This window comes from Penaeus monodon, chromosome 41 (genome assembly GCF_015228065.2).
Source record: "Penaeus monodon isolate SGIC_2016 chromosome 41, NSTDA_Pmon_1, whole genome shotgun sequence".
NCBI classification, from domain to species: Eukaryota; Metazoa; Arthropoda; class Malacostraca; order Decapoda; family Penaeidae; genus Penaeus; species Penaeus monodon.
Genome location: NC_051426.1, coordinates 21,523,119 through 21,538,449, shown reverse-complemented (window position 1 = coordinate 21,538,449; position 15,331 = coordinate 21,523,119). Strand labels below are relative to the sequence as shown.

The 15,331-nt window shown below is 47.5% G+C and overlaps 3 protein-coding genes across 5 annotated transcripts in view; 2 read left to right on the top strand and 1 right to left on the bottom strand.

Moving 5' to 3' along the window:
* Nucleotides 1-504: 504 nt before the first annotated feature.
* LOC119598296 (cilia- and flagella-associated protein 251-like) lies at nt 505-1,703 on the top strand (the record flags this gene model as incomplete). Its single annotated transcript, XM_037947956.1, is given in 1 exon segment — nt 505-1,703. A coding segment is annotated over 1 exon segment (452 nt), but the record flags the coding sequence as incomplete, so codon positions are not given.
* A 1,665-nt stretch (nt 1,704-3,368) lies between these two features.
* Nucleotides 3,369-15,331, top strand: part of LOC119598293 — a 45,778-nt gene continuing 33,815 nt past the window's right edge. For 2 of the 3 annotated variants that reach the window (XM_037947954.1, XM_037947953.1), the window contains exon 1: nt 3,370-5,735. In XM_037947954.1, coding sequence (XP_037803882.1) covers nt 3,934-5,735 — 1,802 coding nt within the window. In that variant the 5' untranslated portion in view covers nt 3,370-3,933. Of the gene's footprint in view, nt 5,736-15,331 lie in introns of all 3 variants that reach the window. The other variant, XM_037947952.1, reaches the window with a different exon arrangement.
* The window catches only part of LOC119598294 (probable 28S ribosomal protein S25, mitochondrial), a 2,746-nt gene continuing 483 nt past the window's right edge, over nt 13,069-15,331 (bottom strand). Inside the window, exons 2-3 of the mRNA XM_037947955.1 lie at nt 13,747-13,851; nt 13,069-13,513 (exon numbers count right to left, since the gene is read on the bottom strand). Of these exons, the coding sequence (XP_037803883.1) occupies nt 13,202-13,513; nt 13,747-13,851 (417 nt within the window). The 3' untranslated portion in view covers nt 13,069-13,201. The remainder of the gene's footprint in view (nt 13,514-13,746; nt 13,852-15,331) is intronic.

Below are 15,331 nucleotides of genomic sequence, written 5' to 3'. Positions count from 1 at the left end.
GGGGAATCGTTGGTTTAAGAGCTGCTGCTTGCTGTTTGTTGTTGTTGTTTTTTGTTTCTTTTGTTCTGTAAGGGTAAGGGGAAAAAGGATTGCTGTTTTTGTTAAAAGAAAATATACGTGTTTGCCATTTTTGTTATTGTTATAGTTGTAAGTAATGTGTTATTGCCTTATTTTTTTGTTATTGCATTTTTTATTATCTTTTATTTTTTGTTTTTATTATTGTATTTTTCATATTGCTGTTTTTTAGACATTTTTTTTTTTGTTACCCCTAATGTATTTTTTTGTCTTTGCCATACGCTAGAGACCCGTGCGTAGACCCTAAACCGCCCCGTTCTCCCGCAGGTGGCGGCTGGACGAACCGCCTGGCCGGCCTCGTGAGGTCGTCCCTGCAGCCGCCTTCGCCCACCGCCCTCGCCGAGCCGTCGCCTCCGCCCGTGCCCAGTCCCCACCCAAAGGGTCTCCCCCTCCGCCACCCGCGGGGGGCACGCACCCCCCCCCCCGCAGACGCCGCAGCGGCCGACGAGCGGGCCAAGGCAGGCCCGGCCAGCAGGGAGCGAGAGGAGGAGGAGGAGGCCGGCGACGCGATAACTCGAGCGGACGCGGCGACGACGCTCCCGGACGAGGCTGCCAGAGGGACGCCGTCCGACGCCAAGCAGTTCAGGATATACCAGACCATTACCAGAAAGGTGCAGAAGCTCCTGTTCAGGAAGCAAGGAGTTCAAGAGGAGAAGGAGGTTAAGGACGAGGAGGTAGCGGAAGAAGGGGAAAAGGACGAAAGGGAAGGAGAAGAAGAAAAGGAAGTAGAAAAGGAAGAAGAAGAGAAGGCCGAAAAGTCGCCCCTTCTTCAAGAGCGCGACGAGGAAGAAGCGAAAGAACAGGTGCCGAAAGACAGAAGGGAAGAGAAAGGGGGGGAGGAAACCCGAGGGAGAAGAGAGGAGTCCGAGGGAGGAGCTTGAGAAGAAGAGTGTCAGCGAGGAGCGCGAGGAGGCAGGATACGGCGAGGGAGTGCAGGATGGCGCCAGGGAGAGCCCTGTGAGTGAGAAGCATGGCGGCAGCGAGGACGCATGGAGAGAGGTGACAGACAAGGAGAAGGAGGAGGAGGAGAAAGAGCAAGTAGAGAAAGGAGCCGATGAGAGTAAAGCGAGCGCAAAGGAGCCGAGGAAAGGATCTATGACCTCGTGGAAGGCGAGGAGGAGAGAAGGGAGGCAGAGGAAGTGAGCGAGGAGCCGCAGGTCGCGAGCTCGCGGGCCTCCCCAAAGGAGATTGACGACCCTCAGCGGCGCCCTTGGCCGTGAGCGAAGGCATCTACGTGAGTGACCGCCTCGTCGTGAGCACCTGCGACCTCGCCAGCGACGGCGAGGTGCTCGGGGTCGTCCGCGAGGGCGAGGAGCACATCTACGAGGTCCCGGCCGACCTCGTGCGCGAGGCCCAGCTCCACCTCCTGGTGCTGAGGGCGGCCGGCGCGCCCTCACGCCCTCTCCCGGCCAGGAGGAGGGCAGGCGGAGGAGGAAAGAGGACGTGGTGATCGTCCGCCGCAGGAGGAGGAAAGGTGCCGAGGGAGAACAGGAGGAGGAGGAGGAGGAGGAGCTGGTGAGCGTGGTGAGGAGGTCCCGCACGGAAAGCTGCAGCAGCTCGGTGAGTGAGGGCATGTAGGCGAGGAGTCGGTGGGGCGAAGGAGGCGAAGGGCCCGGGGTGGAGGGGAGGGGGAGGCCGGTAAGGCGTGAGGAGGGTCGACCCTACGCAGGCCAGTGGGGGGCCCGGGCAGCGTCGGGTCCCTCACCACCGCCCTCAGGTCCCGCTACCACAACCTCCGGCGGCTCCAGCACCCCCACCACGCCGTCCCCCACCACCACCACCACCCGGAGGGCCCGGAGGAGGAGCAGCCGAGGCAGGGCGAGGTGAAGGAGGAGCAGGGAGAGCGCGAGAGAACCCGGGGGATGGTTTGGGGCGGTTGGGGACCCACCCACGCCCCCGAACGCCCAAAGGACCCGACTGCAGACGCCTCGCTCCCAAAAAGGAAGAGGGAGGAGGGAAAGAAGGGAAGGAGGAAGAAGGGAGAAGGAGGAGGAAGGAGAGGTGGAGAAGGAGAAGGCTGCAAAGGACAGAGAAGGAAGAAGGGAGAAGGGCGAGGAGAAAGCGGAGAAACGAGAACTGGGAAGGAGAGGAAGGAGTAAGGAGGAGGAAATTCCCAAGACTCGGCGAATAGAAAAGAAAGAGGGAGACGATAAGGTGGGGAAAGTAATAAGAGAGGAAGACGAGAAAGAAGTGGAGGAAATAAAGAAGGAGGAAGAAAGAGAAGGCTTAAAGGAAAAGAAGGAAGAGACATTACTCATTGAAGAATCAAGAAAGAAGGCGAAAGAATATATTCAAGAGAAAAAGAGAGATTTGGCAACTGTGATTGAAAGCATAGAAGAAGATAAAGAAAAGGAACAAGTGAAAGAAGGACAAGAAGAAGGAAAGAGAGCGGAGGAAGTTGAAGACGAAAAGAGAGGGGAACAAAAAAGAGCAGAGAAATTGAAAAAAAAGGCAAGAGAGAAAGAAAGAGAAAAGGAGAGAGCAGTCGAAAGAGAAAGAGAAAGAGAGAGAGTAATTGCAAGAGAAAGGGAAATAGAGAGAAAGAGGGAAATCGAAAGAGAAAAAGAGAAGGAGAGAGAGCAAGAAATCGAGAGAGAAAAGGAGAAGGAGAAAGCAGAAGAGCTAGAGAGAGAGAAGAAGAAAGGGGGAGCTAGTTGGAAGAGAAGGAGCTGGAGGGAGGCGAGTTACTACAACAAGAAGAAGAGGGAAAGCGAACTGGCCGATAGGGAAGTGAGCGAAATCCTCGAACGGCAGCTGAAGGAGGAGGAAGAGGAGAAGGAGGAGAAGGAACAGAAGCGGAAGAAAAGAGAGAGAGGGAGGAAGAAGAGGAGCGGAAGAGGAAGGAGGAAGAGGAGAGGAAGAGAATAGAAGAAGAAAGAAAGAGGAAGGAAGAAGAGGAGATAAAGAGAAAGGAGGAAGCAGAACAAAAGAGGAAGGAGGAAGAGGAGAGAAAAAGGAAGGAGGAAGCAGAACGAAAGAGGAAGGAGGAAGAGGAGAGAAAAAGGAAGGAGGAAGCAGAACGAAAGAGGAAGGAGGAAGAGGAGAGAAAGATAAAAGAGGCAGAAGAGAGAAAGAAGAAGGAAGAAGAAAGAAGGCGACAAGAGGAAGAGGAAATCAAAAGAAAGAAGGAAGAAGAGAGAAAGCGAAAGGAGGAAGAGGAAATCAAAAGAAAGAAGGAAGAAGAGAGAAAGCGAAAGGAGGAGAAGCGAAAGCAAGAAGAGGAAGAGGAGAGGAGGAGACTTTTGGAAGAGGAAACGCAAGAGAGGGAGCGGAGGAAGAGAGGAAGAGGATATCCGAGCGCGAAGCTAAAAAAAGAAGGAAGAGGAAGAAAAGGAGAAAGCAAGGTTAGGGAAAGAAGCGGAAGAAGAGAAGAAGAAAGAAGAGAAGAGGATATCAGCAGAAGAGGAGAGAGGCGAGGAAGGAATCGGAGGGACCGAGGCCATAAGAGGCAAGAGAGCGGAGGGAGAGGCGGAGGGAGAGGCGGAGGGAGAGGCAGAGGGGGGCGACGAGGCAAAGGAGATAACTCGAGAAAGTTATCAGAAGTTACTACGCGTGAATGAGGCTGACGACGCCACGTCCGAATCCCACGACGACACTCAGTGCGCAAGGAGAGCCGACGCCAGGGCCAAGCGAGGGCGTTCCCCGGCCAGGGATTCCAGGCTGGACGAAATCGGCGAGGACCTGGTGAGCGAAGTGATCCAGGCAGCGACCAAAGCCGTGTGCGAAGCGGCCGAGAGCGTAGCCGAAGTCGCGTCCGAAATCCGGCGCGAGGACGAGGCGTCCGAGCCGGGTCAGGCGCCGGAGGAGCGAGGGCCAGACGGCACAGGTGTCCCCGAGTCCGAAGCTGACGAGAGTGCCATGTCCAGGCGCGTCTCCGAGGGCAGCGTGGAGGGCGAGCCGGTTCCCAAGAGACCCAGCCTGGGCGAGGGCGTGGCAGGGGGGCTGGCCATCACGACGGGCGGGGTCGCCGCCTTCACCACCACCCCCGCCACCCCTTCCCCTACTCCCTCCCCGCCCCCTTCCCCCCTCCCGTCCCCCGCCCTCACGCCCTCGCCCTCGCCCTCGCAGAGCATCAGCATGACCAGAAAGATGTTCTGCCAGGGCATGATAGGCAGCGGCGGACGCCCTCTGGGGTCAGACGAGGGCGATGGCGAAGACGACGCCGTTGCTGCCGCTGCTGAGGGGGAAGTCAGTGAGGGTGATGCCCAGAAGATGGGCTTCGTATTCCTAGCGGTGGCGCAGCAGCAACAGCAGCAGCCCTTCGAGAGGACGGAGAGCATGATCGCCATGCGAGGCAGCAGGGACGAAGACGCCGAGGAGGAGGTGGAAGACCTTCCGAAGGACGAGGAGCTTGCGTCGGAGGGCGAGGGCGGAGACGCGGCAGGGGATAGCGCAAAGGCCGGAGATAGGTCTGGCGATGGCGGAGTCACACGCGGAACCAGTGAAGCCAAAACGATCAAAGAGATTCCCAGTCATGCCGAAGAGGCCACAGACGATGGCAGGGATGCCAGCGAGGGTCGAGATGAGTTAGGAGGTGATGCTGGAGTTATCCGGAAGGCGAAAGAAGGCTTTCGCACGGTCCGTGATGAAGCCATTGATGCTGAGGAGACCGGAGTCGAAGCGGAGGAAGGGGAAATGGAAGGTGAAACACAGGAGAAGGAGGAGGAGGAAGAGGAGGACGAGGAGAGTGATGAATACAGCGACGCGTCGGGCTTCGTGGGACAGTACAACATCCAGCATGAAGGAGGGGACGAGGAGGATGCTGGTGATGGAAGAGGCGAAGGAGAAGGAAGAGGAGAGAGAGAAACAGATGTATATGGAGACGGAGTAGCAGCAGGTTATGGCGAAGAGGAAAAAAAACCGGGAGATGAAGAGGAGGACGAGAAAATGGATCTGGAAAGTGACACCTCTTTCGAAGAAACGTACGAGGTTGCACTCAAACAGGAGCTGAATAAAAGAGAAGGAGAAACGAGAAAGGGAAGTGGGAAGGGAAAGGAAGATATTGAAATTACGATGGAGGAGGATCTCGTGATTTGCACGCGATTTGTAACGGAGGAAGAGATAGAAGATGAGAGAAAAGCTATGAAAATGGAAGAGACAGCGAAGGGAAAAGAGAAGAAAGACGCTGAAGGTGGGAGGCAGGAGAGAGAGCTAAAGAGAGTGGAAGAAACACCGAAAGAAAGCGAGGAACAGCGAAGCGGGCAAAGAGAAGGAAAGGCAAGAGAGGGCGCAGAGAGAGGAGAATATGAGAAAGAAGCGGCGAGGAAGGGAGAAGAGAAGATCGAAAAGAAAATGGACGCAGGAAGGGAGAAGAGAGATCAGAGGGGAGAGAAAGGAGATGACAGTCGGGGGTCCGAACAAGGCGCCGTGCAAGTGGGCGTGGAGACGAGTGTGGGCGGCCCGAGAATCCTCATCACGGCCGCCCACGGAGGAGTGGCAGGAGGAGGAGGCGGCGTGGATAGCGATGACAGGGCAGCGGAGATGGGAGGCAGCGTGGGCTCCACGGTGTCCGCCCACCATCACGCCCATCACCATCACCACGACACCTACGCCTCGGCCTCCACCCTCGCCGCCCACCTGGCTGCCCACCCGCGCCCACCCACCCCGAAGTCCCCCATCACCGTGGACGAGTGGGTGGCCGCCCTGCCCCACCCGACAAGGTAAGACTCGCTCCTTGGGCTTTCCTGCGGGCGGTGCGTTAGGCGTGGGCGGGCGGGGAAGGTGGGCGTTATTATTATCATTATTATTATTATTGATGTCATTGGTGTTGAAGCTTTTATTATTATTATTATTATTATTATTATTATTATTATTATTAGTATTAGTATTAGTATTAGTATTATTGTCGTTGTTTTTGTTGTTGTGATTATTTTGTGGCTATCATTGTGATTTACAAGAGTTCGTATTAGTATTAACATTGCTAGTAGCAAATAGTATTGATTTAATTGTGCATTCTATAGCATGATATTATTATCTTAACTAACTTGGTGTAACTAATTCTGTGGTCGCCAATCTCCGCTAGCTCAGGGGGGAGAAGGGGGAGAGGTCGGGGGAAGGGGGGGAAGGGGGCTATCTTAAAGGGGGTATGTCAGGCCTCTTTATCTCTGCCTTCCTGTCTGTTTGTCTGCCTATCGTTCTTATTGTGTGACACTCGCTCTTTCTTTATCCCTCTCTTTATATGTGTGTGCCTGTGTCTCCTCTCTCTCTCCCCTCTCTTCCCCTCTTTTCTCTTTATCTCTCCTCCTCTCTCTCTCTCTTGTCTCTCTCTCTCTCTCTGTCTCTCTCTCTGTCTCTGTCTCTCTCTCTCCTCTTCTCTCTCTCTCTCTTCCCCTCTCTCTTTTCTTCTCTCTTCTCTCTTTCCTCTCTCTTCTCTCTTTCCTCTCTTCTCTCTTTCCTCTCTCTTCTCTCTTCCCGTCTTCTCTTCCCTTCCCTTCCCTTCTTTTCCCCTCTCTCCTCTTCTCTTCCCCTCCCCCTTCCCCTCTCTCTCTTCTCTTTTTCCCCCCCCCCTCTCTCCCTCTTTCCCCCCCCTTCCCCCTCCCTTTTCTCTCTCTCTCTTCTTTTTTTTTCTCTCTCCCCTTTCTCTCTCTTTTCTCTCTCTTCTTCTTCCTTTTCCTTTTTTTTTCCCCCTTTCTCCTTTTTTTCCTTTTCTCTCCCCTTTTTTGCTCTCCCTCCTCTCTCCCCTTTTCTTTTTTTCCCCTTTTCTCCCTTTTTTCTTCTCTTCTTCTCTTCCCTCCCCTCTCTCTCCCCCCCCTCTCTCTCTCTCCTCTCTTCTCTCTCTCTCTCCTCCCCCTTTTTTTTCCCTCTCCTCTCTCCCTCTCTCCTTCTCTTCCTCTCTCTCTCTTTTCCCTCTTCTCTTCTTCTCCTCTCTCTCTCTTCTCCCTCCTCCCTTTCTCTCCTTTTCTCTCTCTTTTCCCTTTTCTCTCTTTTTCTCTCTCCCTCCTCCTCTCTCCTTCTTCGCCCCCCCCTCTCTTTTTCCCCCCCCCCCTTTTCCCGTCGGCCCTTTTCCCTCCTTCTTCTCTTTTCTTCCTGTCTTTTTTTCCCTTTTCTCTCTCTCTGTCTTCTCTCTTCTTTCTTCTTTTTTCCCCCCTTTTCTCTCTCTCTGTCTCTCCTCTCTCTTTTCTTTTTCTCTCTCTTTTCCCCCTCTCCTCTCTTTCCCTCTCCCCCTTTTTTTCTCTCCTCCTCCCCCCCCCTTCTCCTTTTTCCCCCCCCCCCTCCCTTTTCCCCCTCCCCCTCCTTTTTTCTCCTTTCCCCCCCCCCTTCTTCCCTTTTTTTTATTTCTCTCCCCCTCCTTTTTCTCTCTCCCCCCCCCCCCTCTCCCCCCCCCTCCCTTTTTCCCTCTCTTTCCTTTTTCCCCTTTCCCCCTTTTTCTCTCCCCTCCTTTTCTTTTCTCTCTCTTTCCCCTTTTTCTTTCTCCTCCTCTCTCTCTCTTCTCCTCTCCTCTCACTCCCCTTCTCTCCCTCTCTTTTTCTCTCTCCCTCTTTTTTCTCTCTCTCTTTTCCCCCCTCCTTCTCCTCTTATTTGTTTCTCTCTATCTCTCTCTCTCTCTCTCCCTCTCTCTCCTCCTCTCTCTCTCCCTCCCCTCCTTTTTTTCCTCTCCTCTCTCTCTCTCTCCTCTCCCTTTCCCCCCCTTTTCCCCTCCCTCCCCCCTCCTTTCCCCCCTCTCTCTCTCCCCTTTCTCTTTCTATCTCTCTCTCCCCTTTTTTCTTCTCTCTCCTTTTTCCCCCTCCCCTCTCCCCTTTTTCTCCCCCTCTTTCCCTTTTCCTCCCCCCTCCTTTTCCCCCTTTTTTTTTTCTTCCCCCCCCTTTTTTTTTCTCTCTCTCTCTCTTTCTCTATTTTCCTTTTCTCCCCTTTCCCCCTCCTCTTTTCCCCTCCCCTTTTCTCTCCTTTCCCCCCCCCTTTTCTCTCTCTCTCTCTCCTCCTCCCCCTTTTTCCCCCTCTCCCCCCCCCCCCTCCTTTTCCTTTTCTCCCCTTTTTTTCTCCCTCTCTCCTCTCTCTCTCTCTTTTTTCCCCCTCTCCCTCTCTTCCCTTTCCCTCTCTTTCCCCCTCTTTCTTCCCCCCTCTCCCTTTTTAACTCCCTCCCCTTTCTCTCCCCCTCCTCTTCCTCTCTTCTCTTCTCTCTTCTCTCTTCTCTCTCCTTCCCCTCTCTTCTCTTTCTCTTTCTCTCTCTCTATCTCTTCCTCTCTCCTTCTTTTCTCTCTCTCCCTTTTTCTCTTTTCTCTCTCCCCCCTCCTCTCCCTTTCCCCTCCCTCCTTCTTTCTCTCCCTTTCCCCCCTCTTCTCCCCCCTTCTCTCCTCTCCCCCCTCCCTTCCCCCCCCCTTTTTTTCCCCCCCCTCCCTTTTTCCCCTCTCCCTCTCCCCCCTCCTTTTTTCCTCTCTCTCTCTCCTCTTTTTTTTCCTTCTCCCCTTTCTCCCCCCCTCCTCTCCCTCTCTCCTCTCTTCTCTCTTTTTCTCTCTCTCTCTCCTCTTCTCCCTCTTTCTCCCCTCCCCTTTCTTTCTCCTCCCTTTCTTTCCCCCTCCTTTCCCTTTTTTCCTCCCTTTTTCCTTTTTCCCCCTTTTTTTCCCTCTCTCCTTCCTTCTTCTTCCCCTTTTTCTCCTCCTCTTTCTCTTCCCCCCCTCCCCCCCTCTCTCCCCCCCCCACCCCCCCCCCCCTCTTTTCTTTCCCCTCCTCTCTCTCTCCCCCTTTTCCTCTTCCTCTCCTTCCTCCCTCCTCCTCTCCCTCCTTTTCCTCTCCTCTCTTTCCTTTTTCCCTTTTTTCCTCTCTCCTTTCTTTTCTCTCCTCCTCTCTTTCCCCCTCTCTCTCTCCCTCCTCTCTCCTCTCCCTCCCCTCTCTTTTCTCCTCCCCTTCCCTTCCCCCCCCCTCTTTTCCTTTTTTCTCTCCTTTTTTCTCTCTCTCTTTCTCTCTCTCCTCTTTCTCTTTTCCCCCCTCCCTTTTCTTTCTTTTCTCTTTTTTTTCCTCTCTCTTTTTCCTCTCTCACCTTTTCCCCCTTTTTTTCCCCCCCTTCTCCCCCTCCCTCCCTCTCTCCTCTCTCCTCTCTCCTCTCCTCCTCCCTCCTTTTCCCCTCTCTCCTTTTTCTCCCCTTTTTTTCCTCTCTCTCTCTTCTTCTCTCCTCTCTCTCTCCTTCTCTCTTCCCTTTTCTCTTTTCCCCTCCTCTCCCCCTTTTTTCTTTTTCTCTCCTCCCCTTTTCCCCCCTTCCCTCTTTCTCTCTCTTTTTCCCTTTTTTCTCTCCCTTTTCTCTCCCTTTTTCCCCCTCTTTTCCCCCCCTCCTCTTCTCTCTTTTTCCCCCTCTCTCTCTCCTCTCCTCTCCCCCCCTTTTTTTTCTCCTCTCTTTTCCTTCCTCTCTCCCCTCTCTCCTCTCTCTCTCTTCCTCCTCTCTTTCTCTTCTCTCCTCCTCCCCTTCTCTTTTCCCCCTCCCTTTCTCTCTTTTTCTTTTCCCCTCTTTTTCTCTCTCCCCTTTTTCTTTTCCCCCCCCTCCTTTTTTTTTCTCCCCCTCCTCTCCTCCCCCCCCTCTCTCTCTCTCTCTCTCTCCCTCTCTCTCTCTTTTATCCCCCCTCTCTCCTTTTCCCCTTTTCCTTTTTCCCCTCTCCTCTCTCCCCTCTCTCCTCCCTTTTCTTCCATCTCCCCTCTCTCTCCTTTCCCCTCCTCTCTCCTCTTTTCTCTCCCCCCTCTCCCCCTCCTCCCCCCTCTCCCCTCCCTCTCCCTCTTCTCTCTCCCTTTTCTCCTCCCTCTTCCTTTTCCCTCTCCCCCTTTTTTCTCTTCTTCTTCCACCCCCCCCCCTCTCTCTTTCTCTCCTCCTCCCCTTTTCTTTCCCTCTCTTTTCTCTCTTTCCTCCTCTCCCTTTTTCTATCTTCCTTTTCTTTTTCTTCTTCTCTCCCCCCTTTTTTTTTTCTCTCTCTCCCCTTTTCCCCCTCCCCTCTCTCTCTCTCTCTTCTCTCTCTTCCCCCCCTTATCCCCTTTTTCCCCCCTTTTTTTCCCTCCCTTTCCCCTCTCCCCCCCCTCCCTCCCCCTTCCCCTCTCTTCTCTTTCCCCTTTTTCTCTTCCCCTCTCTCTTTTCTCTCCTTACCTCCCCCTCCCCTTTTTTTTCTCTCCCCTCTCTCTCCTCTCCTTTCCCCTTTCTCTCTCTCTCTCTCTCCTTTCCCCTTTTCCCCCTCTCTCTTCTCTCTCTTTTTCTCTCCCCCTCTTACCCCCCCTAATCTCCTTTTCCCTTTTTCTCTTTCTTTTCCCCCCCTTTTTCTCTCCTCCTCTCCTTTAAATTTTTTTCCCCCCCCCCTTTTTTCCCCTCTTTTCTTTCTTTTCTTTTTCCCCTTTTTTCCCCTCCCTCTTTTTTTTTCTCTTCTCCCTTTTTCTCTCTCTCTCCCTCTTTCTCTCTTCTCTTTCTCTTTTTCCCCTTTTTTCTCCCCCTTTCTCTCTCTTCTTTTTTTTCTTCTTTTTTTTCTCTCTCTTTTTTTTTTTTCCCCCCCCCCCCCTTTTTTTTTCCCCCTTTTCTCCCTTTTTCTCTCTCTCCTTTTTTTTCCCCCCTTTTTTTCCCCCCTTTTTATTTTCCCCTCTCTCCTTTCTCTCCTCTTCCTCTTTTTTAAAATCCCTCTTTTTTTTCTTCCCTTTTTTTATTTTTTTTCCCTCCCCTTTTCCCCCCCTTTTTTTCTTCCCCCCTCTTTCCCTTTTTCCCTTTTTTTTTTTTTTCCTTTTTTTCTCTTTTTTTTTTTTTTTTTTTTTTCCCCCTTTTCCCCCCTTCTCCTCTTCTCCCTTTTCTCTTTTCCCCTCTCTTCTTTCTCTTCTCTCTTCTCTCTCTTCTCTTCTCTCCCTTCCCTTTTCCCCCCTCTCTTCTCTCCCTCCCCCTCTCTTCTCTCTCTTCCCCCTTTTTCCCCTCCCCCCCTCCTCCTTCTCCTCTCTCTCTCTTCCTTATCCTCACTCTCTTCCTTTTCCTCCTTCTCTTCTCCCCCCTTCCCCTCTTTCCCCCTTTCCCCCCTTTCCCCCTCCCTTCCTTTTCCCCTTTCCCCTTTTTTTCCCCTTTTTTTTTTCCCCCCCCCCCTTTTTCCCCTTCTTCCCTTTTTGTTTTTTTCCCTTTTTTTCATTTTTTCCCCCCTTTTCCTTTTTTTTTTTCCTTTTCCCTTTTTCCCCTTTTTTTACCCCCTTTTTTTTTTTTTTTTCCTTTTTTCCCTTTTTTCCTTTTTTCTTTTTTTTTTTTTTTTTCCTTTTTCTTTTTTAATTCTTTTTTTCTTTTTTTTTTAATTCCTTCTCCCCCTCTCTCTCCTTCCTTCCTCTACGTCCCTCCCTCTCCTTCCTCCTTCCTTCCCTTCCTTCCTTCCTTCCTTCCTCCCTCCCTCCCTCCCTCCCTCCCTCCCTCCCTCCCTTCTCTGTATTCCTCTTCTTTCTTTCCCTTCTGCTGGTAACTTGCAATGGATCCCATTCTGTTCCCTTTAATATTTCCCTTTATTCTTGTCCTCATGCAGTATGTTTGCTCTGACCTTTTACATTAAAGGTTACAGTTCCTCGCAAGTTCGGGTTTTAGGGAAGACAGAGATAAACGGTTTTAAACTGTCTGTAAGCTGGGTTGGAAGATTGCTTAGAGAATATGAGAAGCATGTTTTTAAAGTTGAGCGCAAGGCAGTAACGAGAAACTTGAGGTAGTGGTAAATATCATGTTGCATCAAATAAAATGTGGCAAGGATGATTGCCTGCTTCCATTATCACATTACAGTAGTAAATTTGTTCTTCTAGCATTGGCAGAATCAAGACATAAAAGTTGGTGTATGTACTTTGGCAGATTTGAAAGGAGATAATAAACAAATTCAAAGGGAAAAGATGGGAGAGAAATAGACTTTGTCAAAAAGAAAAGGCAGCAATGGTTTTAGAATTAAGTGCCATGCACTGTAAGAATGGAAAGTAAGCAAGAGACAAATTAAAAGTAAGCAGAAAGTTGATTATGTCTTAAAGAAATATATTTAAAAAATGCAATGAATGAGAAACAAGTTGTTCAGGATGAGAATATGAATAGGCTTTTAAATTTTTACATTGAAACCATCTTTGCTCAAAAAGGAAATGTAGGCCAAAAGATTTAATTCTGATAATTGGGGGGGGGGGGGGGGGGGGGGGGGGGGGGGGGGGGGGGGGGGGGGGGGGGAAAATCCTATAGTGATATAATTTTAAATAAATAGGGGGTTCATAGATTAGGAGTCTCATACAATCTTATTGCTATTGGTAATTCATTTGAGATAAGTGTTTATGGCTATTTATTGGCGGGGGTGTTACAACCCAGAGTTTGATAGGACAATCATAAAAAAGTGCTATGTGGATATACCAAGCTTTAGCTTTAACATTATGCATCTCGAATTTAGAAGTGGCATAAAGTAAGTGAAGTCTACGTTAATTAAATATGCTTGTTTATGTTCATGATTCATATATACCTGCTTCATCATTTGCTTTCATTACATATTTACATTGTGTAAAATAGGAAAAGTGTAGATGAGAACAGCCAGTCCTTCATCTCTCTTTCCATGACGAAATATTGCATACTTTATATAAATATAAATGTGAGTGAGAGAGTGCGTGCGTGTGTTTGCATATGTTTGTGTATGTATTTTATTTATATATGTGTGCATGTGTGCATAATGGATAGGTGTAGACAGACAGACATAAATATATAGAGAATATTTAGATATAAACAGACAGATTTATGGTATCATGCTTAAATTTATATGGAAAGTTTGGCATTTTCTATTCCTTTTTATTGAGACTCCTGTGTATCAGGCTTCATTTATGACAGCATATAGTTATGTTCTTTGCTATAAATTACATGTAAATTACTGTGCAACATTTATTAGTTATTGAAGTGAACAGTAATTCCAAGAAATATAACAAATTTTCACCAGTTATGCTGAATTACATTGGCATTGGGTAAGGAACTATAACCACAATAGGTTTAAATGAAGTAAGGGTCAGGGATAACCTAGTAAATATCTTCCAATATAATGCTTTGGGGAAATAATAAAATAAATATAAGATAAATTTCCATTTATTTTATACAAAACAAAATTCAAAAGATTATAGATGAATTAACTACAATGCCCAAACTTGCTGCACAACAATACTTTTTCACCATTTACAGAATATACATATAGGAAATACACCATTAGTCAAAGTTTTCACCAAACTTGTATTTTCCTCGCATGTGATTGGGCATAGGGATAATGCCAGGGCAGGGCACTTGGCCCGGGATTTCGCAGATGCACTGACGATCACATCCCCAGCCAAAGTTAGCTGGGTTTATCTCAAGTTCTCTGGCTTCCCTTTGCAAAGTGCTCTCTGACTTGCAGATGATTGTCTTTAAATGATCATGGATTTCTGAACGAGACTTTGAATCCACATCAACCAAAATGTCCTCTCCATTTTCAAGGAAAATACGGACAAAAGGTGTGGGTGTCAAGTTTTTGAATGTGGCAACCTGGAAAAAAATCAAGCAAATCATGAAATCATTTTAGAAGGGAATTTTAAGAGTATTTCATTTTTTTCTGTTGAGAATATATATATATATATATATATATATATATATATATATATATATATATATATATATATATATATATATATATATATATATATATATATATATATATATATATATATAATGTAATGTGCATTTTTATTAAAAACAAATGATTTATCATGAGGAAATACCTGAACTAGTGGATTCTTGTACTGTAACTGCGGAAGGTGCCAGAAGACAAATTCTCGTGCACCCTGGTGATGGTTACCATGTGTGTTGTAGTTCACAGTTAACACCTGTACAGATATCCAGTTAGTATGATGATGAAGATGATAATAATAATGATAATAATATTAAAAATTATCATTATTATTATAATAGTAATAATAAAATAATAATAATATTAATAATAATAATAATAATAATTATAATTATAACTAATAATAATTATTATTATTATTAACCCATAATTGACGGGTAGCATTCATAGAGGCCGGAGCCTCGCTGCCGGGGGCTTATATCGTCGCCCGAGCATGCGCGACCACTCATGCCAAATACCAGCATCCCATGCCGTTTCTTCGTAATACTACGAAGATATGTAGTATTTTCAATTTTCATTATTTTTTACAGTCTCTACTTTACAGTCTCTACTTCCTGATAAATCGAGACTGAAGGGTATTTTTGTTGTTATATAGACTCCATTGTTGATCATTATTCGGTCTATAGTCCGAATAAAATAAGCAGTGTGTGGCATCATGGAGTTGAAATTGTCGGTTTGTTGCATTTTTTTTGTTTGTTGCATGGTAAAAATGAGAAAGTGTTAGAACCGACTTAATCACACTTTCACTGGCAAAAAAAAAATCTTTTGCCGTGATTGTAACAAAAAAACTCATGGCATGTCCATGCATACTCTATGGCATGTGCGTACGTGCCCCCGGCAGATGGTCCTGCCATGCCATGGCATGTACGTACATGCCACCCGTCGGCAATGGGTTAAATAATAATAATAATTATTATTATTATTATTATTATAAAAAAAAAAATAATAATAATAATAATAATAATAACAATAACAATAACAATAACAATAATATTATTATTATTATTATTATTATTATTATTATTATTGTTATTATTATTAATTACCATTGTTATAATAGTACTTGTAGTATAATAATAGTAATGAAAATAATAAGAATAAAAATATTAGTATTATAATTGCATATAAGAATGTTATAAATTAAGAACTAATTCACTCAGTTTGCAACTGTATCTTTCAAATTGCCAATCTGGATATGATTGAGACTATAATAAGAAAGTATTTGATTATCATTATTATACATTCATTGGTAAATCTTGAGATATGGACTGCTCAGTGGTAGAAATAATTGAAGATAATGGAACATAATTTGCTAAAAAACAACATCTACAAGCACTTATGGAGGAAACATCTATCGTAATACAAGTGACTGCCACGGTGTTTGCACCATCAGATAACTATCCAGGACCGTAAATGTTAATGTATATGTTGGTACGAAATAGCTTGTAGATTTTCCTGATCTTCAAATAAAGTAATTGTCTATGCTCTATCTTTGTCTTGCCAGAATATACAGGACATTTAGGTTTGTTGGTTTTTGTAAGTGCACCACTTGTATGGAAGCCATAGTGACTGAGAGACAGTCACATGGATGCAGTCCTAGTATCAAGACATACCAATCATTTTAATAAGAAATATATAATCTATAGATAATTATTTTTGGGAAAACATCTGGAGTC